This window comes from Balaenoptera acutorostrata, chromosome 1 (genome assembly GCF_949987535.1).
Source record: "Balaenoptera acutorostrata chromosome 1, mBalAcu1.1, whole genome shotgun sequence".
NCBI lineage: Eukaryota > Metazoa > Chordata > Mammalia > Artiodactyla > Balaenopteridae > Balaenoptera > Balaenoptera acutorostrata.
Genome location: NC_080064.1, coordinates 16,375,285 through 16,402,993, shown reverse-complemented (window position 1 = coordinate 16,402,993; position 27,709 = coordinate 16,375,285). Strand labels below are relative to the sequence as shown.

General features: G+C 36.5%; 1 protein-coding gene across 17 annotated transcripts in view; it reads left to right on the top strand.

The window, feature by feature from the left end:
- The window catches only part of EIF4G3 (eukaryotic translation initiation factor 4 gamma 3), a 398,991-nt gene that overhangs the window by 195,665 nt on the left and 175,617 nt on the right, over nucleotides 1-27,709 (top strand). For 5 of the 17 annotated variants that reach the window (XM_057547082.1, XM_057547074.1, XM_057547055.1 and 2 more), the window contains 6 exons: nucleotides 3,615-3,710; nucleotides 5,124-5,237; nucleotides 8,771-8,803; nucleotides 20,203-20,223; nucleotides 21,150-21,329; nucleotides 22,127-22,241. In XM_057547082.1, the coding sequence (XP_057403065.1) occupies nucleotides 3,615-3,710; nucleotides 5,124-5,237; nucleotides 8,771-8,803; nucleotides 20,203-20,223; nucleotides 21,150-21,329; nucleotides 22,127-22,241 (559 nt within the window). The remainder of the gene's footprint in view (nucleotides 1-3,614; nucleotides 3,711-5,123; nucleotides 5,238-8,770; nucleotides 8,804-20,202; nucleotides 20,224-21,149; nucleotides 21,330-22,126; nucleotides 22,242-27,709) is intronic. The other 12 variants (XM_057547118.1, XM_057547106.1, XM_057547100.1 and 9 more) reach the window with 6 other exon arrangements.

The window sequence follows — 27,709 nt, the reverse complement described above, 5'->3', positions numbered from 1 at the left end:
ATTTAAAATGAGAGACATGGGACGCTTCTTTCACTTGAACACTTGGAGGCCAACGCAGGGTTATTAATTGGCCTAATTTCAATACTGTTGTGTCTCAGGGAATAGGGAGGCCCGAGGAGAGTGAGAGAGATGGGGAACAGCTTGTCAGTGGAGCAGTCAGAATACACACAGCATTTATGGATTAAGTTCGCCGACTTATATGGGTGTAGTTCATGGTGCCCCAAAACAATTATAATAGTAACATCAAAGATCACTGATCACAGGTCACCATAGCAAATATAATAATAATAATGAAAAAGTTTAAAATATTGCGAGAATTACCAAAATGTGACACAGAGACATGAAGTGAGCAAGTGTTACTGGGAAAATAGAGTTGATAATCATGCTTATATAGCACAGGGAACTATATTCAATACCTTGTAATAACCTATAATGGAAAAGAATCTGAAAAAGGATATATGTAGATACATATAACTGAATCAGTTTGCTGTACACCTGAAACTAATACCACATTGTAAATCAACTATACTTAAAAAAAAAAAAGACATGCTTGATGCAGGGTTCCTGCAAACCTTCAATTTGTAAAAATCAAAGTATCTGTGAAGTGCAGTAACATGCAGCACAATAAAATGAGGTGTGCCCTTAATACAGAGTATATAAAATAAAACCTACAAGTTGTATCCTATATCCCCCTTTCAATTCTATTTCTGCAAAGTAGCAATTTTAAGTTTGCTATATGTCTTCCCAAGACATCTTTGAGTATACTATTAGCATATATCAAAAAACACTACACAAATAGGATTTTTATTCTTACTAATTCTATGATTTGCTTATGTCACTTAATATTATAGATATCTTTCCATGACAGTGTATGTAGATTTACCTCATTCTTTCTTAGCTCAAAGATTACACTACGTTCTCTCTTAGACTGACTATAGCTTACTTTAACCTCTCTCTTATAAATGGAAATATGGAGTGCTTCTTTATTTTTTGCCATTATGAATTTATCTTTAGGGTCAATTTCTTGAAATGGAATTGTGGAGTAAAAGGATAAGCTTATTTAAAATTTGGTAAGTATCACCTGATAGCTCTTTGAAAGACTATGGCTACATAATTTTTAAATCAGATGTGTGTCCGCACACATGTGCACAATATTGAAATTAGTCTTTACGGCAGTATTTATTTAAGGGGAAGTGAGTGTTTTAAAAGAAATAACCTTTCATCTCCATGTCATATGTGAAGTGCTTAGAATGGTTTCTGAAACATATTAAGAGCTATCTAAATGCTATAATTATTTTTGTTTGCTTAATTCCCTTCTATATTGAAAATCTTATTAATTTTTTCACATATCCTTATTTTGAAAACCGTCAGCATCTGGACCTAAGTTGCTGTTAGTGTGTTCTGTGTTGTAATGGGATTCACCCTCAGATTTCTATCTTTAATTGTCACAATCACTGTTTTTTAAATAGTTATTATGGACTTAAAGGTTATGTATGCAGTACAAAGTGTGTTTTGATTGGCTTGTCTTCCTTCACTGGCATTCCGTTAACAGATAGTCAGTTACCACCATTTGCTAGTTTTTGTTGTTACCTCCAGTTAATAAAAAAAGTCAGTGACTTAAGAGAGTTCTTTGAAACTTGAAAGTAATGATGAAAATGAGAATATGTCTCTACTTGTAAACTTGTACAGTGAACTGGATTGCCATTTAAATATAAAGCATTCATGTATATAGTCTTGGAGAAGTAAATCTTTGTGATAACTTTGAAGGTATTTGAAAAGGAAAGTACGAACAAAATCTATGATGACTATCAAAATGACTATCTATCCCTAGTTCTCTATACATTTGATGTTATGAAACATGTTCATAGAATGTTCCCATTCAGGCTTTTGCAATGTTTTTCAACAAAGTGTAATAGTATATTGAAGAAGTTACCCAGAATAATTTAATCAATAAACTTGGTTAATCATGTCATTAAATGCAGAGAAGAGAGGAAAAGCATAGAGGCATCTTTCACAGTTGTACTCCCTGCCTCAACAACAGGTACAAGTCAAATCATTCCTTGAAATTTCTAAAACCAGTCACAAAGAATGGACAGATTCTCTACAAGAAAGCTGAGTGAGCTATTGGCAAAATTTCTCTATCAATGCACCTATTAACATATTGCAAATGGGAGACTTCCCTGGTGGCACAGTGGCTAAGAATCCTGCCAACGCAGGGGACACGGATTCAATCCCTGATCCGGAAAGATTGCCTCATGCTACAGAGCATCTAAGCCCGTGCGCCACAACTACTGAGCCTGTGCTCTAGGGCCCATACACCACAACTACTGAAACCCGCGTGCCCTAGGGCCAGCGTGCCGCAACTACTGAGCCCACGTACTGCAACTACTGAAGCCCACGCGCCTAGAGCCCGTGCTCCGCAACAAGAGAAGCCGCTGCAATGAGAAGCCCGCGCACCGCAATGAAGAGTAGCCTCCTCTCACCGCAACTACAAAAAGCCCGCGCACAGTAAGGAAGACCCAAGGCAGCCAAAAATTAAAAAAATAAAATAAAAAATAAAGAGGACCCGAGTCCGTTAACAACAACAACAACAAAAATATATATATATTGCTAACGGCACAATGGCATACATTGTGAGAGAGGAATCACATCCATGTGTGGCAGTCATCAGATGTTATGCTTTGCATTCAGGTGAAACTGCTTGTGTACAGAGTATGCATCAGCTCTTCACATACATACAATTTAAATATGAGAAGAAGTACTTGATTATTTTTTGTCTGTTTAAAAGAGTAATTCTAAGCTAAAGGAAAATAAATTCTTTGTTTTATTAGTATTCATTTTGAGAGCAATGATAGAGTTTCAATATTGATAGAGCACCAGCTATGTGTGGACAGTAAGGGTGGTACTACTGAGTGAAAGAACTTGAGCCTGAATGTTAATTCACATACTTCTTTTGCAGTTAGTTGTGTGTTTACTTATATGGCTCTAGTGTTGAAGATATTGGTGAAAAGTTTGAATAAGATCAAATATGGCCAGCATGCACATTTTTAGCATCTTCTGTGAAAAAAATTGGCTGCTGTTCCTTTCTGTAATACACTAGTTATGAGAGGGCTAAGTTCTTATGCAACTTTTTGAAGTGTAGAAAGAGATTACATTTCTCTGTGTTTTCATAAGGGGTACATCTCAATGCTGTATTTATTATCTTGACAGCCAGAAGTTTATGCTTCAGTATACCACCAACTAACTGTTGAGAATAAAGTACAGTATTCCCTCCTTATCTGCAATTTCACTTTCCAAGGTTTCAGTTAACGGCAGTCAACCACAGTCTGAAAATACTACATGGAAACTTCCAGAAATAAATTATTCATAAGTTTTAAATTGCTCACCATTCTGAGTAGTGTGATGAAATTGCTTCTCATCAGGAGATTTAAGAAAACTTCTAACAAAGCTGCACTGATTCTGAATTGCTGGATATTGTGATAAAGATAAGTTTTTAAAAGTAGAGCTGTAAACCACATTAATAAACACTTTCCTGAACTTTTAAACTCCTTGAATTTGAGTTACTATGCCATATTTACTCACGTTATGATATTGTTCTTGCCATTCTTTGACAGACCCCTTATCCCTCTGGACAGAATGCAGGTCCAACCACGTTGGTATACCCTCAAGCTCCTCAGACAATGAATTCACAACCTCAGACCCGTTCTCCGGTAAGTAAGCAGAAACTTGTTCTAGATAATATTCTCCACCTAAGTTTGTGTTTGGAGTAGCTTAGGTTCTTTTGGCTAATATTTTTACTCGATTTTAGAAAATTTTTACCAAAACAATTTTTAAAATTATTATTACTATTATTATTGGATAGCATTGCATTTTCAGACCTTTCCTATAGGAATAATTTGAATTTATTAAGAACAAGAAGAAATGGAGCTTTTTATCTTCTTTTACTTTTCTGTGTCATTCAAGTTCTGGTTGCATTCAAGTTCACTTCATCTCAGCTCTTAATTTGTTATTTGTACTGTTCAAAATTCAGGAGAAGTGTAAAGCATGATTTTGAAAGTAAATTAAATTTCATTAACTGGACTCTGAAATTCCAGTGTTTTGGGAAGTATGACTTCTGAATCGTTGTTACTAGATCAGTTCTAACTATTTGACTGTGTGGACATACGCATGACTTACACCAATAGTGTATTTATTTCTTCAGACAATAAATAAATTGTCATACAAGTGTAAATGCTATCATCCTCTTTGCTCATCTTTTACATGGATTGCAATAAGTATTGCAAAGACTGAGAATTTACTCAAGGTTCATCCTTCTGTTTCACAAAAGTGTACAGTGGCTTCAGCTGTCCATTCCTTAGAATGTTGTTTCCTGCCCTGCATGATTAGTTTTTGCTAGAAGGTGCTTCTGTAACATCTCACATTGTCTCTCACACCCCTACTTGTATCTCAGCTCTGTGTTTTCCTCAGAATATAGGGATCTTCTTTTGGTTCTCCACCTTTGCTTTTTTGCCTGTAGTACAGGAATATTTCATTACATTAGCTCCTGTTCATTTGGTTTTATGCATGAATTTAGGAATATTGAAATATGTGATAGAATTGCTCAAAGAACTAGGAGATCACAGACTTCACCAAAATGTAATCTCTTTCTTATCCTCCTCCTACCTTCCTTTTCCCTATTGCCCTCTTCTCCAATACCTGTTCTTAGATCCTGGTTCTTCCCAGGGGGTGGAACCATTCTAAGGAGGTGGGACTTTGGTCCTAGTGCCTGTTTGCTTGTCTGGGTTTTTTTGTTTGTTTTTTGTTTTTTGGGTTTTTTTGCCGAAATGGTCAACAAGATGTCTGATGCAAGTTTTGTTCTGAGAGTGGTTTGGGAATGTGGACACTTGACTACTTGGAGTGGGCCTGAGATCTCACCAGATTAATTTAGATAGGCCCCGGTTCTAATCATTAAACACGGAACGTTGTGGTGAGCTCTTATTGCAAAGGATTCTGTGGCCCTTTTTACCCCTCTACCCCTTTTATAATTATTGGGGGAAAAAAAAAAAAAGAATCAAATTTACATGGTTAGAACTGGCGCAAAACCTGACTGAAGAGCTGCATCTCTAAACCAGTTTTTTTGACAGCCCAGCAGAACAGTGCCAATACATTGCACAGACAACTGGAAGAGGAGGAAGGTTTTGGAACAGACTCCCGTTTACAGGTCCTTGGCTGGAAGAGGCTGGATAAAATACTGCATTGTAAGCAATATAACAAACTGTACTTCTTGCAGGCAGTGGTGCCTCTGGCACTCATTATTTTTGACCACATCCATTTATTGGCTGATGAACACAAATGCACTGATTGCTTCCTCTCTGAAAGTCTAACCTAGCATGGCAGTTTTTGCCAGGCACAGTGGGGAAAAGAATAACAAATTGGGTGGGTCTTCTCTATTGGGAATTAGACAGGAGTAATTTGGGGTTTAGATTCTTCTTTATTTTAAACTTGAAGAGGGATATCCCTTTCAGATGAATTTGATTTTAAAAGATAAATTTCAAGGCTTCTTTTTCCCTCTTTCCATTTTATAATTGAATATCAAGGGGAAAACTGTCTATAGTTGTCAGCCATTTTTCTGTGGTCATAAACTCTTCAGACACTATCCTCTATGCAATTTTTACCATCTGCTCTGCTAGTGACCATTACCACCCCCATTACTAAAAACCACACACATAACATTCCATTACGTACCCCAAAACAAGTGCAAGACTAGCAGACCCCACACTACTCTTGCTTGTTGTTTTGGGTCCAATTTTCTTTGCTTCATTTGTGTTGGTGCTGGGAGGGTGAAGTTGGGTTTGGAATTTGGCAGGATTGCATTTCTTCTGACATCCCAAGTTGCCATAGTCTAGTCTCATCCATCCCACAGCTGTCCCAACTGGTGAGGAGAGGTAAGCTGTTGCACTAAGGAAGGGACTCTTCCCATGGCTTTGTAGAGCAGCTAAAGCTTACTCCGTTCTATTTCTGCATTAATGGGCCATTGGCAATTGCACAGTTTAGGCTTCTCTGTTCTTCCCTGGACAGCTGCCTTTGCAATCCAACTGGCTTCAAGTGGCCCCCCTCCCTCCTTGAGGTGATCTTTGTGCCTGTATTTCTACTTGATACTTAGTATCTTAGTTAAATTTATATTGTTGAAAGTCTTGTTTAAAAGTAAAAAAAAAATAGTGATAAGCTACCTATATGTTCCATTTTCTGGTTGTATTGGAACTCTTTAAACTGTAATTTGTTTTTTAATAGCTTCCAAAATAGTGAAACTATTGAATGCTTAATCGGGAGAGGGGGACAGTTTGGCTTTTGCAGTAACCTGTAACCATTGGTTATTTTTATATTCTGTGGTGCTAAGTGCCAAAGTTATATCAATATATGTTGGCCATGCTCAGTTACCAACTGTGCACAGAAGAGTGAGTGAGTGGGTGGGTGGGTGAGTGGGTGGCATTAACATTGGATCCAAGTTCACAGAAGACTGCTTTCCTTAATATCTACAGTCCTCACCATCTTAAAGACCCCTCTTTAAAAAAAAAAAAGAAAAAGAAACAAAAGTTTCTATTTTTAATATGAGCCAGCAGCGACTACAGTTTGTTCTGTTGCTTACAGTTACCCATAGGATTAAGACTATTGTCATTACAAATGAAAAACTCAATAGCCAATGGTGACTAGTGCAAAATAGACTAGGGTACTTTCCCACTAACTTTTTTTTTTTAATATATGTGTAATTTTATAAGGTACTCCTCTTGCTCATAGAAAATTCTCTTTTGACTGGAACATTCCAAATATATAAAGTTTCAACTTTTATTTTAGAGCCTTAGAAATGGGGCCTTTCTGTGGAACAGTGATAAGACAGGTACTACTGTACTAAGGTTAATTTTTTTAACGTGGCCCTTCTCTCCCATTTCCTTCAAAAGTGTCATGAAGAAACATCTCACTTCTACCCCCCCCTCCACTTTAATACCACCTGGGTGGTATTAACCTATTCTTGAAGCTTGATGTCCATAGTAGAGGTTTGATCTGTGTTCTTTTCATAGTTGGAAAACTGAAAATATAAGACATCAGTTTCTTTGAAGAGAAAGTGTTCTTCAAGAACTGTAGCTGCCATTATCGTCATTCTGAAAAACTATTTTACAATGGTTGTTAGCAGATATAATGGCTGGCTAACACACTTTAATCGTACAGGTCATGGAGAGCTCATTAAGTTGTACTGAATAACTTCAAAATATGTTAAGGTACTTTTCATTACTTGAATAATAGGTATATATTTTAGCTTCTAAGGTAAATTCTTGATAGAGCTGTCTTCAGTCATTTCCTACATTGTGGCTTGTGACCCACTGCAATTTCTTGAAAATTTTTTATATTAAATAATGGCAGTGGAGGAAATAATTCCAAATCTCTTGCATATGCTATTGTGGGTAACTTAAATTCTGAGTATGAGGGTTTGTTTCTTAGTTCATCTTCAGTCTGGTTTACCCATTATAATGAGCTAACGGAAGGAAGGCTCAAACAACTGAAGGAAAATATGTATTTTAGCTCTTTAAATGTTTCAAGTAAAATCTTATAAGGTTTGCATTCAAAACTGCTTACTAAATATTTTCTGTTAACTGTTAAAGAGGGTGGTTAACGTTTCAGTAGTTAATGTGTAGGTAGCCAGTACATGACTCTACGTGCCCGAATAATTCCTCTGTTCTTTTTAGTAAAATCACTTTGGAAGCCCAGTTTTGCTCTGATGAAGAATTATTTGATCTTAGAGATTTTGTATTTAAAATTTGATGGGTGAAAAAGCTTTTTCTTCCATTCTAAGTTAGTGAAAGTAAGAGTTGGAATATGTATTATCTGCTTTCAAGTACTCTATGATTTAGCTAAGAAGTTAGGTTTTCTTTGGCTTTTATTCTCAATATCAGATAGCAGTAGGTACATGTATACAGTCTTGTGCTGTTGTGTATAAATAGTAATTGAGAGATTTGACTTCTTTTACTCTTTTTTTCTTCTTGAGCTTATAATAGTACCACTTTGATTACTCATGTTACAGAATGATGTTCTTTACTACTGTTTGCTTTCATATGCCTGGTATTAAACATTACTAGTAAATTGAATTTAAATATATATAATTATTTATATATTTACATATATTTATATATCATACATATATTTTACATATATTTATATATGCTTATATATTTATAATAGATAAATTTTAATCTTTAACTCCAAGAAACAAAGGAAGATACTGAAATTTCCATTTCATGTGTGAGATATCCATTTAACTTAAGTAAATTTGAAATCCATCCTATTACATTCTTTATTTCCTGCTGGACATTATAATTACCTCCTGGCTATTTCTTGTAATGTAAAAGCATTTCTCATTCCCTCTAGTTACATCAGTTGCATAAGCATAGTTGACTTTTCATATGTTCGTCTTAATATAACCACTTAGTGTTTCAAACTTTCTTTTGCTTTATTTTAGGGTTTAAAAAAATTCCTTTCAGAGAAGCACCTTTATGTGCCTAACAGCTTAGCTGTTTCTCTCCCAGCTGATAAATGGCAAACTATTTCTGGTAGAGGTGTTAACCTCTTGACTCTCAGTACCTGTCTGTCACTGTCCTGCAGCAAAGCTTTGACTGTTTGTGTTTTTTTTTCTTGTGGGTTTTATTTCTTTTGGCATAATGTGTGACATTTTGGTTTTTGTTGTGGTGTTTCTGACTCTTTGTGCCTTTCCTTTTGTGTTTGTTTTCCCTCCTTTTCTCAGTTTGCAGCGGGGCCTCGACCTGCCCATCATCAGGTACTGTACCCTTGCCCCTTCACTATTACCCTTAACTAATAGGTGGGGGCTTTAGTAGTTTCTGACTCTTAGAATGCTGCCATTCCATGGACCCACTCAAACTACTCTTTTCCGGAGTAGCTTCGGTCTGAGGTAATACAGTTCTTTTTGTATTTCACAGCATTTTGTTATTAACAAACCAATTTCCTTCTGTTTATTACACAGTTTAAAAATAATAGAGTTTTTTTACTTTCCAAAAAATAATTGCTCTGAATTTAGAGGACCTTGAAAATGTTTAGATATATTAAGCCCTTACAGATTTTGTGGATACCTGTATTAAGTTTAAATTTAACTGAATGGAATAGGCAACATTCTAAGGGTTTTCTGTTAACATCCTGATGTAACTTGTATTGATGTGTATAAAATAGCATTAGTATTTCTAAAACCACTTAATCTCAGTTACTAACTTAGACCTAATAACAGATTCATTAACAATAATATACATTCATTTGCTGCATAGAATTATCTTTATTCTTAGGATATATAGAAAATAGATACCTTATTTAATTTTAATATTTTTAGCCTATTTGTTCTTTTAAATGAAGTAATTGTATAAATTAAAATTTCAAAAATGTATATGCAGACACTAGTTTATTTAGCAGGAATATACTAGAAGGGATGGTTTGGGAGAAAGAAAAAGACTTGCAGGGTTTTTTCCCCAAAGTGTTCTGAAACATTTTCTCATTCTATAGTAGAAAGAGCCTACTAAATTCTAAATCTGATAGATCTGGGTTTATATTACCAGTCTACTGTGTAACCTACCAGCTGAGTTAAGCAGTTCTTTTTCTGAGCCTCAGTTTCCTCTTATGTAAAATGGGATAAATACCCTTTACATCACAGATAATATATGTAAGTCAGCTACCATAAAATAAGCAGCCAGTAAGTGTTGGCTACTTTTAATATTGTCATGCAACTTAGTATGGTTTGATAAAAGAGAGGAATATTACCAGCGTTTACCTGTGGTATCATATTTAGAATTCTTATTACTGAGTAAATGGTTATTGTTTAATTGAAGCCCTTCATTATCTAGCAGTGATTTAATACAAAGCTCTACTTCTCAAAATACAGTCTTTCCAATTTGGACGATGTAAAAGCCAAGCAAATTTTGAGGTGTTAAAGACATTTTGCAGGAGAACTCAGAGGTGGTTGTATGAAGTGGATGGCAATTCTTTGGATATGATAAAGAAAACTCAGGGGTATCTTTTACTTGATAGAGATAGCATTGTTAAAATACTTTAAGAGCTTAGACTTTGATGTCAGCTAGACCTAGATTTAACTCTTCCTTATTAACTGGGTGTTCTTGGGCAATCTACTTACTGCTCTCAGCCTCAGTTTTCTCATCTGTAAAATGGGGACAGTATCAATACCATCTCAGGACTAATGTGAAGAGTAAATGAGATAATACAAATAAAATGATTAGCAGAGTGACATAGACTATGAATCTAGAGGATAAGATTACTAATAATTAAAAAAATAGATAATCTCTTAGGTAAAAAGATTGATTATACATTTTTTTGGTAACAAATCTAGTCAAGGGCCATAATAAAGGCAGGGTTTGCATTTTAGTCAGGGGTAAAGCCAGTTACTCCTGACAGAAAGCTGGAAGATCTCTGTTCAAGAAGCAGAGTAAAAAGAAACTAGTGATTCAGTAAAAAGGTTTCTGAGCTCCTTCATATAAGGCTAAGTGTTTCTATTGCTTGGGTTCAGTTGCAGTGGTCCTCAGATAGGGATGTTGTATTTAAGCCTTTATATGTTGTCATCTTTGGGAAAATCTATTTGTTTTTTGGGTTTTTTTTTTAAAGAATACCAGGTGTGCCTTTTTAAAAAAATTTTACTTATTTTAATTTATTTATTTTTGGCTGTGTTGGGTCTTCGTTTCTGTGAGAGGGCTTTCTCTAGTTGTGGCAAGCGGGGGCCATTCTTCATTGTGGTGCGCGGGCCTCTCACTATCGCGGCCTCTCTTGTTGTGGAGCACAGGCTCCAGACGCGCAGGCTCAGTAGTTGTGGCACACGGGCCTAGTTGCTCCGCGGCATGTGGGATCCTCCCAGACCAGGGCTCGAACCTGTGTCCCCTGCATTGGCAGGCAGATTCTCAACCACTGCGCCACCAGGGAAGCCTGGGAAAATCTATTTTTAAAACTTTCTTCTGAGCCTGAAGGTTTGTGATACACTTTATCTTTATTTAATTCCAACAACCAAGGAAAACTTTAAGAAATCTTACTGAGAAAAGGTTAATTTCTATGCTGAAATCATTTTTCATGTGTAATATGTCTCAAAGAAAGTATTGGCAGATTATCCTTCATTTATTTGTAGGATGATGCTTGTGAAATTACAGCATGTTTCAACCATTAAAAAAGTAGAACTATATATGTATATATATTTATTATTTATCTTTTAGCAAGAAACCCACACTAGTTCTTGAAGATGGGTTCTTGAGATGCAGCATAAATCCAGAGCATTGCTTTTGGATACAGAAACTTCGGGCAGCTGGCCGCTTTTACTCTGGTATTCTTCCTTCCTAAATACCATGAAAATTTTTTTCTTTATACCTCACAGAATTAAGTGAGTAAGGAAATACATAACCTTGGCTCAGGCTGCTGCAGTAGCTACCTTGGAGAAATAGAGGAGGGGAGAGTGTGGTTGAAGTGATACTGCTGAGCAGCATGTAGTTGAACCAGCGTTGTGGAACAGCATGGAGTACACTGTTAGGAAGAGTTTGCTGTCTCGTATCCATGGATGTAGGAGCCAGTTCAGCTTATTTCACTGTGGAGTTGGTATTGGCATTTTGGATGAAATAAGCAGTTATGAAAAACTGCCCTGTATATTGCAGTTCCTTTAGCAACTTTTGGGCCATACATGCCAGTGGAATTCCCCCAATGACAATTTAAAAAGCAAAACAAAATACACCTTCCTACATTTCCAGATACACTCTGTGGAGGTGATACTATTTCCCATTTAAGAATCCCTGGCCAAAGTCTTCCATCTTATTAGATGTGAAACCTTGGGATGATGAGACAGATATGGCAAAACTAGAGGAGTGCGTCAGAAGCGTTCAAGCAGACGGCTTAGTCTGGGGCTGTTCTAAACTAGTTCCGGTGGGGTATGGAATTAAAAAACTTCAAATACAGTTTGTAGTTGAAGACGATAAAGTTGGAACGGATATGCTGGAGGAGCAGATCACTGCTTTTGACGAGTATGTGCAGTCTATGGACGTGGCTGCGTTCAACAAGATCTAAAATCCATCGTAGTGCTCTTAAATAAAAGCTTGAAAGACAAAAAAAAAAGAATCCCTGGCCAAAGTCTGTATTTAAGAGATCTTCTCCTCAAACGTAAGCCAAGTAGAGACCTAAACCCTAAGAGGTTCATGGAGAAGCATGGATTCATGCTCATAATACAAAACAAGACATATAGAGGCTTGCATAATGAAAGCGATACAGTTGATAACAAAAGTTGAGTGGTATACAGAAAATACATTTTTTAAGGGAAAACATCTTTGTCCTGGGATATTTTTAGTTTGTTGTGATTAAGACTCAAAGTTGAAGGCCCAAATGGTTTTTTCATCTACGGCTGTTTGCTTTGGCCAGAAAGGATTAAATCAAGGGTTAGAGTTAGTCTTGACTAGTTAGAATTAGTGAATAGATTTCTCATTTCTCCTTTATTACATTATTCATCAGAGACTACCTTTCCAATCATATATCCTTTCATGCTTTGATCTCAGTTTTTTTACAGAATAATTTGATGCTGGATGATGTTTCCTATGATTGATGTTCCTAAAGTCCCATAGTAAATACATAACTTCTCGTGGATGTTTAGTAACAATTGGTTCTATAAACTGTTGACTAAATATAATGCACAAGGTGAGCGTTGTGAGTTCAGTTTTATTTGGGGCAAAATGAGGACTATAGCCTGGGAGACAGCATCTCAGATAGCTCTGAGAAACTCCTCCAAAGAGGTAGAGGGAGCGAAGGTCAGTTATATATGTGATTTTGGTGAAGGAGGAGTACATGTAATCAAGCACACATTTTTTTGCAGAAGTTTGCTGCTAGTCTCGTGAAGGTTACTGCTAGTCACGAGGAGCAGACGTCACCATGAATGATTTTAGTGCTTTTCTAGATACAAGTATTGGGCTCATAAAATCTTCTTCTGAAAATATCTAACTATCTAAAGGCCTGTTCTGCCAGTTTTTCCCAGAGCACAGAGGGCCTCATTCCTGATCGCCACCCTGAACTCTTTTAAACGTGTGTTGAAGGTCAGCGGCTGCAGCAGCTTGTGATTTAATCCTTGTAGAGGCAGATGGCAAGTGCCAATTTTTAGTTGGCAAAACGATGCAAAGAAAAAAAAATCAATAGTTATTTAGATGAGCTATTTGAAGATAGTTGCTTGGGAAAAGAAAACTAATAATCTAGTAATCTAGAACCTATATATTTTTTCTTTGTAAAATGAAGTTATCAGAATTGAAATGAGACAAATAACAAGATTTTGGATGGTAAACATTTTTAGTTTAATACAACCAAGAAACTGCTATAGGATGTGTATGTTTCTTGGAACTGCTTTTATTTAGAAGATCTTTATGTGTGGCCAGCCAGGGCTCTTTTTGAGTCCCTCAAGTCAGGGATACCATGTTCTAACTAGTATTATGTCAGCCACATCATCTTCCTGGTACAATTAATTTTTGGCTTTTGCAGGGATTCTTTAGATTAATAAGGATGTTCTATTCTTTTTGCATTTTATAATCTGAAGAGAGCTTTAGCTTAGAATAACAGTTTTCTTCAAAGGTAAAAGAAAGTAGTCCTAAGTTATTTTATATGCAGAACACTCTTGGCTTTAGAAATATGTGAACTATTTTTATTCTGATGTTTGAAAATCCCAAGGTAATTAGAAACGGAAAGAACAGAACGTACACCCAGAATTAAAACAAGTGACTTGGTATAATGTAGATCTGGCTTGTGTTACTAACTTCATGTCTTTGGTCATTGAAGTTTGTGTAATTGTGGTTTAAAGTTACTTATGTTCCTGTCCTTATTTTACTTTTGGATTTCACAAGAAATAGCAAGTGTTGGTTATATACTATGGCTGAATAGTCTTTGCATTATGAGGAAAACCAGGGAATTGGTATTTTAAAGTGTTTGTGGAACAAAAACATTTTGCAGTATGTTGATACGTGATTTTAGTTCACACAGTGTTCAAATTAATTGGATTTAGCTTAAACAAATAATAAGCTTCATAAAAAACAGTGTTTGGCATCAAGGAGTATGTTACCTGGGGCAAGCATTGAGACTATGCATGTTTTCCTATTGTAGTTTGGTTCTTTTTGCAAAAAGAGTTAAAAAAAAGAAACAGCTGGCTTATGTTTATCCCCTCCTTCCAATATGACCTCTAAAGGTTTCTGTTCTCCAAGTTGTGCTGTTACATTTGAAGTCCTAGTCCTTGGTAGAGAAATATTTGTATTGCTCTAGACATTTTCTTAGATTTGGAAAATAAAATAAATGAAGACTTTGGGTGTGCCTCTGGGGCCAGACCTGGCATATCAGAGTTTAATGGTTAGGAAATCTAGCCAAGCATCTTTGCAGTCTCATCACCAGAACTCTTGTATTTTTCAGAGCTTGATGTAGGCCAGTGATGGGCAGTTTTATCTGGTGCCTTCCTCACAAGGAGTTGTAGGATTGCAGCAGAGACAGTGAAGAAAATACAGGTTGAGAGTTGGCATAAGTGGGATTCAGTCTAACCTTTTCTGCAGACTAACCTTGGACTTCAGCTTTCTTATCTGTGAAATGGATAAAATATGCTTACAAATGATGTAATATTGAGGTGTCATAATAACAGCATGTTTCCTAAGGGTATTGTGACGAATAAAAGTACCAGCCTGTCACAGTGCCTGACACATAATGGGCCCTTGATAAGTGTCAGTTTCCTTTAGCAGTGAGACAGCCTACCTTTCCCCTTTCCCAAGCTATTTTTACCTATGAATGAAGTGTTCTCCAAGGATGCTTGTTTCCCAGACTCTGCATTATGATCTGATAGAACACTTTCTTCTTCCTGACAGAATCCTTAAGGGTTTCTTTCCTCCATCTGACATAATCTTCTACGGTAACACTGTCTAATAGAACTTTCTGTGATGAAGAAAATCTTCTGTATCTGTGCTGTTCACTATAGTGGCTACTAGCCACATGTGACTATTGAGTGCTTGAATTGTGCATTGTGGCTGAAGAACTGAATTTTAAATTAAATTAAATTTAAGTAACTAAATATGGCTAGTGGCTACCTGTTGGACAGTTCAGCTATAGGGCTTACATCTCCTAATTCTTAGTGAAATCTAAATTATGTGACAATATATGTTACATGAGGAAAACAAAGAATTTTACATGAATAACCTTCATTATAAATTGTTGTAAGTCAGCAGAATATCTGATTGATACTTGAATGATATCCCATTATATGGACTCTTTACTACTTGTCCCTTTCTAACTTGTCAGAAAATCATAGCACTAACATTTTTCTTAAGTACTTAATTTTTTAAAAGAGATATTAACCTAAAAATTTTTTTAAATTAATTAATTTATTTTTGGCTGCGTTGGGTCTTCTCTAGCTGCTGTGCGCAGGCTTTCTCCAGTTGTGGCGAGCGGCAGCTACTCGTTGCGGTGTGCGGGCTCCTTATTGCAGTGGCTTCTCTTGTTGCAGAGCACAGGCTCTAGGAGTGTGGGCTTCAGTAGTTGTGGCACACGGGCTCAGTTGGTCTGCGGCATGTGGGATCTTCCCAGACCAGGTCTCGAACTCGTGTCCTCTGCATTAGCAGGCGGATTCTTAACCACTGTGCCACCAGGGAAGTCCCAACCTAACAAATTCTTAATTGAGATCCTTACTGTTTACCCCTCCAGTAGGTTGAACTATATATGCAAAAAGCTAGGGATTTCAGAAACATATTTTTGATACGGTTTTTATTGCTTTGCAAATTAATAAGTACTCAGTGGTTTTTTGACATAGGAAGAACTAATGTGATTGAATAAGATTTTTCCTGGTTACTGAAAATGAATAGGTGTTTTTCAAAGAATTTCTGGTTATTATATAGTTTTTTAGAGATATTTTTGTCTTTTGATGATTCGAGAGAGCAAAGTCATGAGAAAATGATATATTCTAATTAATAGCATCTGGGTAATTCCCTGGTGGTCCAGTGGTTAGGACTAGGTGCTTTCACTGCCAGGGCCTGGATTCAATCCCTGGTTGGGGAACTAAGATCCTGCAAGCTGCACAGCATGGCCAAAAAAAAAAAAAAAAATTAGCAGTATCTTCAAAAAGCATTTATTACCATTGTTATTGGCCAGGAAACTTTGGTAAAGCTATAATTACTACGTCTTTAGAAGGATTTTCCAAGAGGTAACTTTTTCCTTCTTGCTTCTAGAGTGTTTCTGTGAAGGTCAGCAATCTTAAGTACCCTATAAATTCACCCTCTGTTTTAAATGTATCCTAGCCCTTTGGAGCTACCCAAAGTACCACGTCAAACGAGGGCTGTCATCTTCCTCTGCTGTTTTCCTGGCATACTAGTAGACCATTGAAAGATAAAAGATTAAACAGATTGATATCAGGTTTGGAGATGATACTTACATTGTACAAGGTTCTTTTCTCCTTACCTGTCCCGTTTCAGCATTTTTTATCAGTAACTTGGATTAATGCCATGCCTGTCAAATTTGGTGATGGTCATGTAGTTTTGATATTGCATGATATATTTAGAATCCAAAAAAAAAAAAATCTGTGTAATCTGAAATGATGGGTTGAAATTAGCCAGATAAATTTTCAAAGGAATAAAATACTAGATTCCTATATGAACTTCAAAACACAACTATAAGAGTACACACAGAAGTGAAGAGCATGACTTATTGCCAGGTTATATATAAAGAATATTAAAGAATTTTAGATGATTGTAACTCAGTACTAATTGGTAGTAAAATGTGGTTGACAAAAGAGCTCCTGTGATCCTGTGATTCTTGTTCATTAATGGAAACAGAGTTGGCCAGGATAAAAGAGATATATTGTTCCTTTATTCAGCAACAGATATTTATTGAGTGAGGGCCTGGTACGGTCTGGGCAGACCTGGATGTTTAGGTTTGGCTCTCTACTTTGAGAACTTTGAACAGTGGGAGAAGATTGAGAAAAAAGAGTTAGCTGGTTAGGGAATTTAAAAATCTTGGTTGGAGGGAGATGGGGTGGAGGGTGGTGATTGGCATGGAACAAAAAATGGTGATGTGTAAGTTGGCAGTGATGGCAGTCTTCAGATAACTCAGAGGTTTGTCACTCCTGGAGAGGAAGGATTTGACTTTGATGTGATTTTTTTTGGGATCGATGTCAGACCAGAGGGTAGATGGTACAGAGGGATAGATTTGGAGCCAGTAGAAGGAGAGACTCTTGCAGTGTCAGAACTCCATTTAACAATGAAATGGAACTGTGTCCTGAGTTGCTAAAGTCTCATAACCTCAAAGGCATGTCATATAAGAGATTCAAACTTTAGGTATATGGTTAGACTAAATGGCCTGTACTGTCCTTCCAAAACAGGATAGTTTGATTCTTTTAATGATTCTTCAGCACTCAGTGGAGAGGAAAAAGGATTCAGAAGCATTGAAGCAGTTTGGGAAAGCCTGTTCACATCCACACACTCTTTTCAATAAGCTGTGGTTTGCTGCCATGCCTACCGTAAACTACTAAATCTAATTCTATATTTACAATTGAATGGTTAGGAGGGAGTACAAAATAGAGGATCCGTTTCTTTTTATTTCTTTGCATGTCCAACCGTTATACCTTTTCTAGTCCTGGAGATATTAGAACCTCGTGTGTGTGTGTGTTTGTGTGAGTGAGAGTGAGAGAGAAAGAGAGAGAGAGAGAGGGAGAAATGGTGTACTTTATAAAGGGAAAGACAAGCTCCACATAGCCTGTCATAGTAAAAATCTTAGTGCAGTGAAGTTGAGTAAAAGTAGGCCTGTTAAATGTACCAAGGATAAAAAAGCATATGAACAAGTTTCAGTTACTCTAAGGGAGATAGAGAATTAGAATCTTGTAGGTAGGAGAAATCTGTTTTCCTGAATGATAAACATGAATTTCATGAGGTGACTGATGGAGTGTTTTTCTTACCAGAAATCAATTACGATTGAGGGATCTGCTACGCATCAGTGTAGTTTGATAAACGTCCTGCCATATCCCTTCAGCCTTTGAAAAGAAAAGATTTCTTCTGACTGATGTCACTTGTTTGAAATTATGAGGGGTGTTCCATTTCATGAGAGTTAGTGTGTGTAACAGTTAAAAGTACAGGCCCAGAACCTGAATGTGTTTAAATTACACATGGCAGACCTTTAGCAAGTTACTTAATCTCCCTGTCCCTCAATTTCCCCATATATCTAATGGTGGTGTTAAAAATAGTACCTGCCTTAGAGGTTTGTTGTGAGGATAACTTAATATATTGATATATGTGAAGTGTTTAGAGTGGTACCTGGTAGCTTAAAGTGCTGTATGAATCTTCATGTTGTTATTTAGTGTTCCTGTTTAATGCAAGTTTCTACTTAGCTTCAAAGCTGAAATCTTAGTTTATAAAAAAAAATATGGTATGTCCACATAACCACAAATTTTGTGTTTTACTGGCTTGGCTGTATGTTGATATTAAGAGTATCATTAGAAACATTGGTTTGTTTCTCTTTCAAAGCAGCTTAAGTAAACAGTCTTATCCTATTCAGAAATCTCCTTGAATAAAATGTAATCTCAGTTATTCTAGACAGGCTGGTTAAAAATTCCAGCAGAACAGGTGGAAAATAGTGGTGAGAGACGTATTTATGGGAAAACTTTACCCATGTCTATTTTTCTTGTTCTGCATAAGTTAATGGACTAGTTTCTTCTCTCTCTCTCCCCCTCACCTCCCCGTAACACCATGTGTCTTCAGGCAATAAGTACTCTGACAAAATTTGTTGATAATATAACCACAGTGGATCATCACCTGTATCCGTTTGATACTCTCCTTGTCTTGCCTGCCCTCTAGAGTTCATGGAAAAGGTTCTTACAGAATTAATCTTTTTATTCACTGTGTCTAACACCTAGTAGTGCTCAATAAGTTGAGCCAGATGAATGACCCTCCTTTCCTTGAGTCCATAACAGTTTTGTGGCTCCTGTGATATATACACCGAGTTATAAAAATGGTTAGGTTCATTCCTGAAATGTATTCACAGCTCACATTGATGAATAATAGATTCTGTCTGCTATGTAATTAGAAGTGAAGTCTAGCCTGGAAAGTTTACTAGTCCAGTGTTCTTGGTTGCAACTGACAGAAATTCTTGTATCTGTCACCAAAACTGTGTCAGTGGAGATAACTTGAAGACTATTGCTGTCATTGTGACCCAGCCCAGGTTCCTGTGCTATCACCCTTGCCTCTTGTATTTTCTTTTCATCTTCACCAACTACTCTCTGTAGTTTCCCCCATCTGGTTTCCCCATTCACTTCATTCTCCTGCTATACCTTACTGTGTTGCTTTTCTGTGACTTATTCTCTTTAGGGCTTTCTTTCCCCTGGGGTATGAGGGCTGAATGGGGATGAGCCTTGGGCACTGGATCCCACTTCTTCCAATTCAGCACAAGATGACAAGTTACTTCCTACCACCTGTGGGTAGCTTGATGCTTAAGAGTAGGACATGATAAGACCTGAGTGGGCCCAAAGGTCAAACTTGCAGTTATTTGGACCAATAGCAACACTCATGTCTGGAATTGTGAGACAACGCAAGAGATTTTGGAGCTAGACAGCATTTTTAGAGTATTACTATATTTCCCCATTTTAAAGCTGTAAGTGGCCTCTTATGTACCTGGTTAATTGAAAAGAGCAAGTTTCTGTCATGTGGAGCCTGGTAAAAGTTGAAAGGTTTAGGTATTTCTTAGGACTTTTGCAAACTTAAAAGTAACAAATGGCACTTATACTGTTAACTCTCATCTCCGTTGAAGATGGAGAGCAGATCACAGAGATGCTAAATAACTAATGCTGAGTCATATCATGGGGGAGAGCCAAGAGTAGGAATCAGTAGTTCCAATGGTACTTGTCCACTAAGCATACATTTCCTTTCAAGCTGTTAATACTTTTGGCTACTATTAGAATATTTTTGCCACTGGATTTATTTACTTTCGATTAAATGTCATTCGATTCTTCAATTCCATGTGCCCTTGAATTCTCAAGTAGAGAATTGTCATTCTGATTTTCTAATCTTCTTTCTTCTCCTATTATTACTAAATAGAAAGATATTTTTGTTGAGCTGCATGCTATGTCCTACCCCTTCCTACTGATCTATATGCTTTTCCATTGGCTTTCTTTCTGTTTCCTGCTGCTTTCTTGCTTCATAATTGAAGGGAGGATTCAGACCCATCCAGGTAACAAACTACTGGTTCTGCATGGCCTCTTTATTTCTCTATTCTCTTATTATTATTATTAGAGGGAGATTGATTGTCTGCTGATGAATACACGCATTCACGGTGGGAATTTACTATTGGTATATTGTTTCAAGGCTTTTAAGCCTGCAGTGAAAACCATAAACAACCACAAGTACTGGTTACCATTTGAAAGATTTGAGATGTGCTCCTTCCAGACCATTCTCAAGCCTGTCTAGATTTTCCACTTTTATTGCAAACTATTTGAGAAAGCAAAATTGGGTTCAGTTTAGTATGAGATTGCCACTATTTGCAAAATGGAGGCTTTTCCTGTCATGTGACAATTAGCATGTGACAACCCTACAGATGGTTTTAGTTTAATTTAACCTTGATAAACTGAGATGAAAATTTTAATGTCCAGAAAGATTTATTGTTATTCTAAATACTTTATAAATGACTTGAATGGTAGTTTTTTAGGGGACTACTTTAATTTTTAATAAGTTGATAATGAGCTATCTACTCTTTATGAAAGAAGCAATGCTTTTATACAACAGAACAACTTTTAGAGAGATACCAACTACCCCTTTTGTTATATTTTACCACACATTTTAAAATTAATAATTTATGGTGTGGAATTTTTAGTTTAAATTATCTGAGATTTCATTTTAAAAGTGAGGCTGCCCTACTGTTTTCAAATGAGTGACAGTATTGATCAAAGCGTGAATCGGTGTGGCTGTGCCTCGTGTGGAATGCTTTTTGTGAACCCAGATATAGGCAATTAAGTCTCTTTTTATGTATGTTGTATTTCTAATTCAAGTTGATAAGATTTTTATAAGTGGAAAAAAGGAGAAAGCTCAAGATAGTAAAATTTACATACTGCCCTTTGTAAAAAATATATATATATATATATATTTTTCTCCCCTCCTCAGTTTTTCCAGAGGCCTCAAATACAGCCTCCTAGAGCTACCATCCCGAACAGCAGTCCTTCCATTCGTCCTGGTGCACAGACACCCACTGCAGTGTATCAGGCCAATCAGCACATCATGATGGTTAACCACCTGCCCATGCCATACCCGGTGCCCCAGGGTCCTCAGTACTGTATACCACAGGTAAAGTATCTCTCAGATCCGTGTGATCCATCAGCAGAGTGGGCATTAACTCAGATTCTCATCAGAGGGAACAGGGAGGGTGGCTGGTAGCTTTGGTTTTTAGTGACGTGTGAACTTTTTTGTTGGATATAAGTCTAAGCCATTTTGTCATTTTTCATAATATCATAAGGAGATATTTCATCTCTTAAAATTTTCTAAGATGATAGAGAAATTGTTTTTATATCCTAGCTTTCCCCCAATCCCTTACCCACAACCAGCTGCTCTAAAATAGAGTCCATAACTACCTGTTCCAGTAATACCATTCAGTGTCATTGAAAGCTATCAGCCTGAAATAATTTTACAATGAGCTGATGTCTGCCTGTGCCCTGATTTGCTGTATGGCTTTACCTAAGGCACACCTTTTTTACATCCTCATTACATCTTTTTTTTTAATTGAAGTATATTTGATATACAATATTGTGTTAGTTTGAGGTGTGCAGCAAAGTGATTTGGTTATACATATGTATATTCATTTTTTTCAATTCTTTTCCATTATAGGTTATTACAAGATACTGAATATAGTTCCCTGTGCTATACAGTAAATCCTTGTTGTTTATCTACTCATTGCATCTTAATGGCAAGCAGGTGTTTTGAATGTGTTTAACAAAGTGGCTTTGCCTCCTTTAAATGATTCTCTTACACACACACACACATATACAAACACACACACACACACACACACACGCACACCCCTTTATTTTCCCATAGTAAACTACCTTCATGTTACTTCCTAAATGTCTGTAACCCCTCTCTTGCAGTACCGTCATAGTGGCCCTCCGTATGTTGGGCCCCCACAGCAGTATCCAGTTCAGCCGCCAGGGCCAGGTCCTTTTTATCCTGGACCGGGACCTGGGGACTTCCCCAGTGCTTATGGTAAGTATGAAAAATTAGGCAATTTCTGCTAGTTTGTTGTGCTTATTTCATTTTGTTGTTTGGCAGGTCAGTTTAGGTAGTGAGGTTTGGTGGTGTGAAAGATTTTTAAATAAAATGTTGCAAACAGTTCTGACCTGAAAGCTTTTTTTGTATTTAGTTAATGACACCTTCTGAAGGAGCTGGTAATTCTGTTGCAAAGAGCCCATGTCTCAAGAGTGTGATGTCTGCTGCTGGCTCATGATTACCTAGATTGTTGCTGGATTTTTGCTGAATGCATAAATATACCTTATCTCCCTTACATGATTTCTTTTTTTCTAAGCATTTACCACCATTTACCAAAACATTTGTTAATGTTTTCTCACTAGAATGTAATATCCACGAAGGCAGGGAATTTTATTTGTTTTGTTTACTGCTATATCCCTAGCACCTGAAGAACAGTGACTGGCAGGCACTTAGAGAATACACATGGGATGACTGAATTTAACTCAGTATACCTGTGAGTCCTTTTCTGCAAAACTTTGGTAAGATCTGTGTCATGGGGAGGTTTTAAGGATTAGTTAAATGGAAATGCCTTGAAAAATTACAAGTATTTTTAATGCAGAGAAGCAAGCACCAAGCTTATACTTGGTGTGTGAACCGATACTAAACTAAGGAATAATGAAAATTACTTATGTTATTCAGTAAATTTCTACAACATACCACACTTGTTTTTTTTCCTTAGAAGACAAATTATAAGTGATAAAATCAGCAAATACTAGAAAAGTTAAACTTTGACATTCAGTAAGGGGACTCCCCTGGTGGCGCAGTGTTAAGAATCCACCTGCCAGTGCAGGGGACATGGGTTCAAGCCCTGGTCCGGGAAGATCCCACATGTGTTGGAGCAACTACTCCCGTGCACCGGAAGTACTGAGCCTGCGCTCTAGAGCCTGCCTGCCACAACTACTGAGTCCACGTGCCACAACTACTGAAGCCCGTGCACCTAGAGCCTGTGCTCCGCAACAAGAGAAGCCACCGCAATAAGAAGCCCATGCACTGCAACGAAGAGTAGCCCCTGCTCGCCACAACTAGAGAAAGCCCGTGCGCAGCAGGGAAGACCTAGCAAAAATATTAATTAGTTAATTAATTAAAAAAATAATTATTTAAAAAAAAATTCAGTAAGCATTGCTCTTTTCCATTACAGCAAGGACATATTAAAATTTTAACTTGTTCTTTTAAGATGGTAACCCACCCTAGATAAACATGTATCCACTAACTGATTTCCTAACATTGGGATTAGTGGCTCAGTTAAAAACCTTTATAGAATAATTGATGGGTATTAGAATAACCCAGGAAGGTTTCCTTTAGGTTTTGAGGTGAAATAGGCAAAGCAACCAAGTGTTACCTAGCTTTACTTCTTTTAGAAAAGGAAAACCTTTCTGTTACTTGTGAAACTGCTGTTTCAAAATGATATACTTTAAAACTTCATTAAATGTCTCAAATATATATGTTTATTTAACATGGCTTTATTAAGTGGTATTTTTACTAAGAAATACTTGATATTTTCAGAATAATACATGTTTACACATATGTTTAAAAGGAAAATAATATATGCACATTACCCAGCTTTAACATAGAATATTGCCAGTACTGTTGAGGTACTAGTGCACCCCTTGAACTTAGCTTTAAGGCACAGTTTTCACACAAATCTAGTGCCTTTGTATTGGTACTTGCTCTGAAAATTTAAATCCAATTAAAATTATTTTGAGGTGTAAAATTGGCTGTTGTTGTTACCTAGAATTTATTGAATAGAAAAACTTTAAGATGAGATTATCTGTCAGAGTAAACATGCTGAAATTAACAGTATTTCTCTTTCAAATCCATGTTGCAAAGGGAATGCAGTTGTAGCTTCGAATTTACAAAATTATTTTGAAAGGTTTCTCACTGATTTTAGTCTACTGTTTATTTACAGATCACATAAATGATTTTTTGACTCAGAAAATATCATCATTATTATAAGTCTGTACCAGCCCTCTTTCTTGCTCTTGAAACTACTGCTGCAGTATATATGGAAACAATATAGATGAGTTTACTAGTAGAGAAATATTTTGATGATGTGGATATACAGTATTATAACATTTTGGTTTTATTTATTTCTATTATATATAAGCCATATTTATTTATTTTTACAAAAAAGCAATAGACTGAGGTGCAGTTGTATCTCAGATATTGTGGATGTCTGTTCCTTTTGATAGATATTCTTTCTTCCCCAGGAAATTCTTACATAGATCCAATAGACATTGAGTAGGTAGTTCATCACCTAGATTAAAACACTGTTTTCCTAGTTTCCTTAAGATTAGAAAGACGATCTTAAGATAGTTTTTCATTATGAAAATAACCAAGTTGATGAAAAATACAAATAATGTAGGGCATAAAAAGTTGAAATAACCAATTTTTGTCCCTCCTTACTCCCTAAAGAAATAATGATTTAACAGATTGAAACATATTTTTTTCATTCATATTTAAATAATTTTTAATGCAAATGGGCACATACTATTTTTAATGTTCTAAAACTTCCTGGTTTTTTTCCCCATCTCACGACATATTCATGGACATCTTTCCATTTCATTGCCTATAGAATTTCAAGCTACATAGTATTCCATTTTAAGAATAAATCATAATCTAGTTCTCTGCTGATAGAAGTTCAGGTTCTTTTTGTTATTTGGGCAGATGTTTTAGTTTTAAAGCCTGTCACTAGTTAGTATGTTTTTATCAGAATCAAAAGTTGTAATCTAATAGTTCCCATCAATTATAGATCCTCCAGCTATATTGCCTTGGTCTTATGGTCTAGAAGCCATAAACATTCCCTTTCTATTTCCTTTTCTTGGAATCTCCCCTTCTCTTACCTTTTCACTTCCATTTCTTAATTCCCCTCTGATCCTGATGCCTCCCCTTTCCTCTTCACCTCTCCTGTCCTGATCTTGGGTTGGGTTAAAGGTGGGTGTGGGGATGGGATCCTAGTTCTGTGTTCCAAAGCAGGAGTCCGTTCTTCTAGGGCAGAGGCCCTTCCTTTATCTGAACTGGCAAGGAATGAATCCAAGACTTGTTCCTTCTTGCTCTACTGCTGGAGTTTGTGAGTTGGGTGGGCTTTTTTCCCCCCAGAGTTCTTAGTTCTTCATCCTTAACTTTGCACTTAATTCCTGCATACTAACAGTTTACTCCCCTGCTTGGTTTAAGCCTTGAACAGTGGTTCTCAAAAAATATTCCTAACTACATTGAATTTCAGTAACAAAGATCATAGAATTCTGTATAATTTTTGCAGTGTTTCTACAGTGTTGAGGAAAAATAACTAATGAATAGTATTTTCTCAGTGTCGCTTTTCAGTTTTTCTCTTGTCAGTGTTTCTTAAATATTTTGATGTTATATCAGAAATACCTCATGGAGACTGAAATTATTTACAGGCCAACCCTAGAGGGTGATCGCCCAAGATGAAAAACATAGTTTTGGGAGCAAAGGGATGTGGTTGATGGTGGCAGTGATGTTGAGGAAGAAAAAAAAGATTGAGAATTTACAGTGGTAGATGGCCCCGTTCTCTCTTACTTCAAACCAGTATACTCTCCTTTTTTCTCACTCTGTCATGTCATTTCCCTTTCCTTCTGTCATCTTCTTTCCACTCTTTTCCTGAGTCTCTATGGGGGCTTGGGCACCTTGTTCAGCTTGTAAGAGCTGAGGGAGTCATTGTTCCCCGTAGTGTGTGTAGGTATGAAACTTTTTTGGCACCTCAAATTCAGTTTGATTGTGTTTTCGCAGAGCGGCAATACATTATTATTATGGGTATGTTATGGGATAAATTGATTTTTATGTGCCAGCCTGCATATTTAACCACTATATTTATCTTTGTTTCTATGGAAAATTGAAGGTTTTGAAAGGTTTTGGAAGACCTGCAATGTGAAAGACATTTGTGCTAAGTATTCTGTGGAATGTAGATGTTGAGGTATTCTCCCTGCCTTTCAGGAATTTATTTGTGTGATGTTTGTGCTTGGGGTTTTGCCAATGAGATGAAATCTAAATATTGACTAGACCAGTTGTTCCCAGATCTTTCAGTATCCTGGGCAAGTGAAATATAAAGTAAAGTAAAATAAAGGGAGAAAAATACATGACTATTATATTTAAAATTTTGCCAGTAAGACTTTTAAAGCAGACTGCTACTTATTGTATCATTTCCTATAGGAAGGCTGTTTTAACAACAAAAGAGTAAGACTGAAATAATTTCAAAAAAGGAACAGTCCTTTCCAAAAATGTCAAGTTGGCAAGCCTGTAGTTGTGTGTGTATGTGTGTATTTCATGGTTATTATTGTATATATTTTGCCATATATCATTGGCACCTTTTATATAGACTGGGGTTAGGAGAACCACTGATATAGAATAAGAGTCAGCAAACTTTTTCTATAAAGGACCATATATAGTAAATATCTCAGGCTTTGCAGAACTAGAATCCCATCCCCACACCCACCTTTAACCCAAACCATTCAGCTCTGCCATAGTAGTGGGAAACCAGCCATAGAGAGTAGATAGAGTGTTATTTGTGGGTGTCTTCCCATAATACTTTATTTACAAAATAAATGGTATTAAGCTGAATTTGGGCCTCCTGATCTAGACAAACCTACCTCATTCCATGAATAAGAGTTCCAGAGACATTAAGTAACTTGCCTGATAAATGGTATGCAAAAGTGATTCACATTTTTAATAGAATAAAATAAATGTTTTAAATGTCCCTGCCTATGTAGGAAGTTGGATTAGATTATTTTTAAAAAACTGTCGTTTGGTAGGGCAGAAGGCCTGCTCTGCTGGGGTCCATAGTTGACTAAATGTTTTACTAATTTAGTGTTTAACTCCCCACTATATTGAGATTATCCTATTCTGCCAGGTTTATTCAGCTGGTATTTATTGTGCATATATTATACATAAGCCTCTGCCCCAATCGTGTTGGTTCAGAACTGATTCATTAGAAGAATCTGATTTTTTTTTTTTTTAAGGGATGTTTTACCTTTTGGATCTTATTTCACTTAGCTTAAAAAATAAGGCAAGGTGAGCCAATTGTATTGCTTATGTAACAGCATTTGAAACCAATTTTAGGGGATTGTTTTGTGAGTTTTGGAGCTAGTGACGTAATATGGTAGTATAGAATTGCTTATTTGAGCTCTACTTTGATAATACTTTGCTCACTTACTAGAGGATAGCTAATGTGTTTTTGTCTTTGAATTTATTCAAATCCTAGTCATGCTGTTTACATCAGCCCTGTTTAGTTCTTTTCCAAATCTGATTCTCGAAACCTGATTGATACCTGCAGAGTTCTGATACTGCAAATCATAGTGCTTCCGAGAAATTTCCACTTGAGGATTATTATTATGAAGATGGTGGGGATGGTGAAGATGTCGATGATAACAGTGATAATGGAGCCTACATTATTTGACTTTTTACTAAAGTACCAA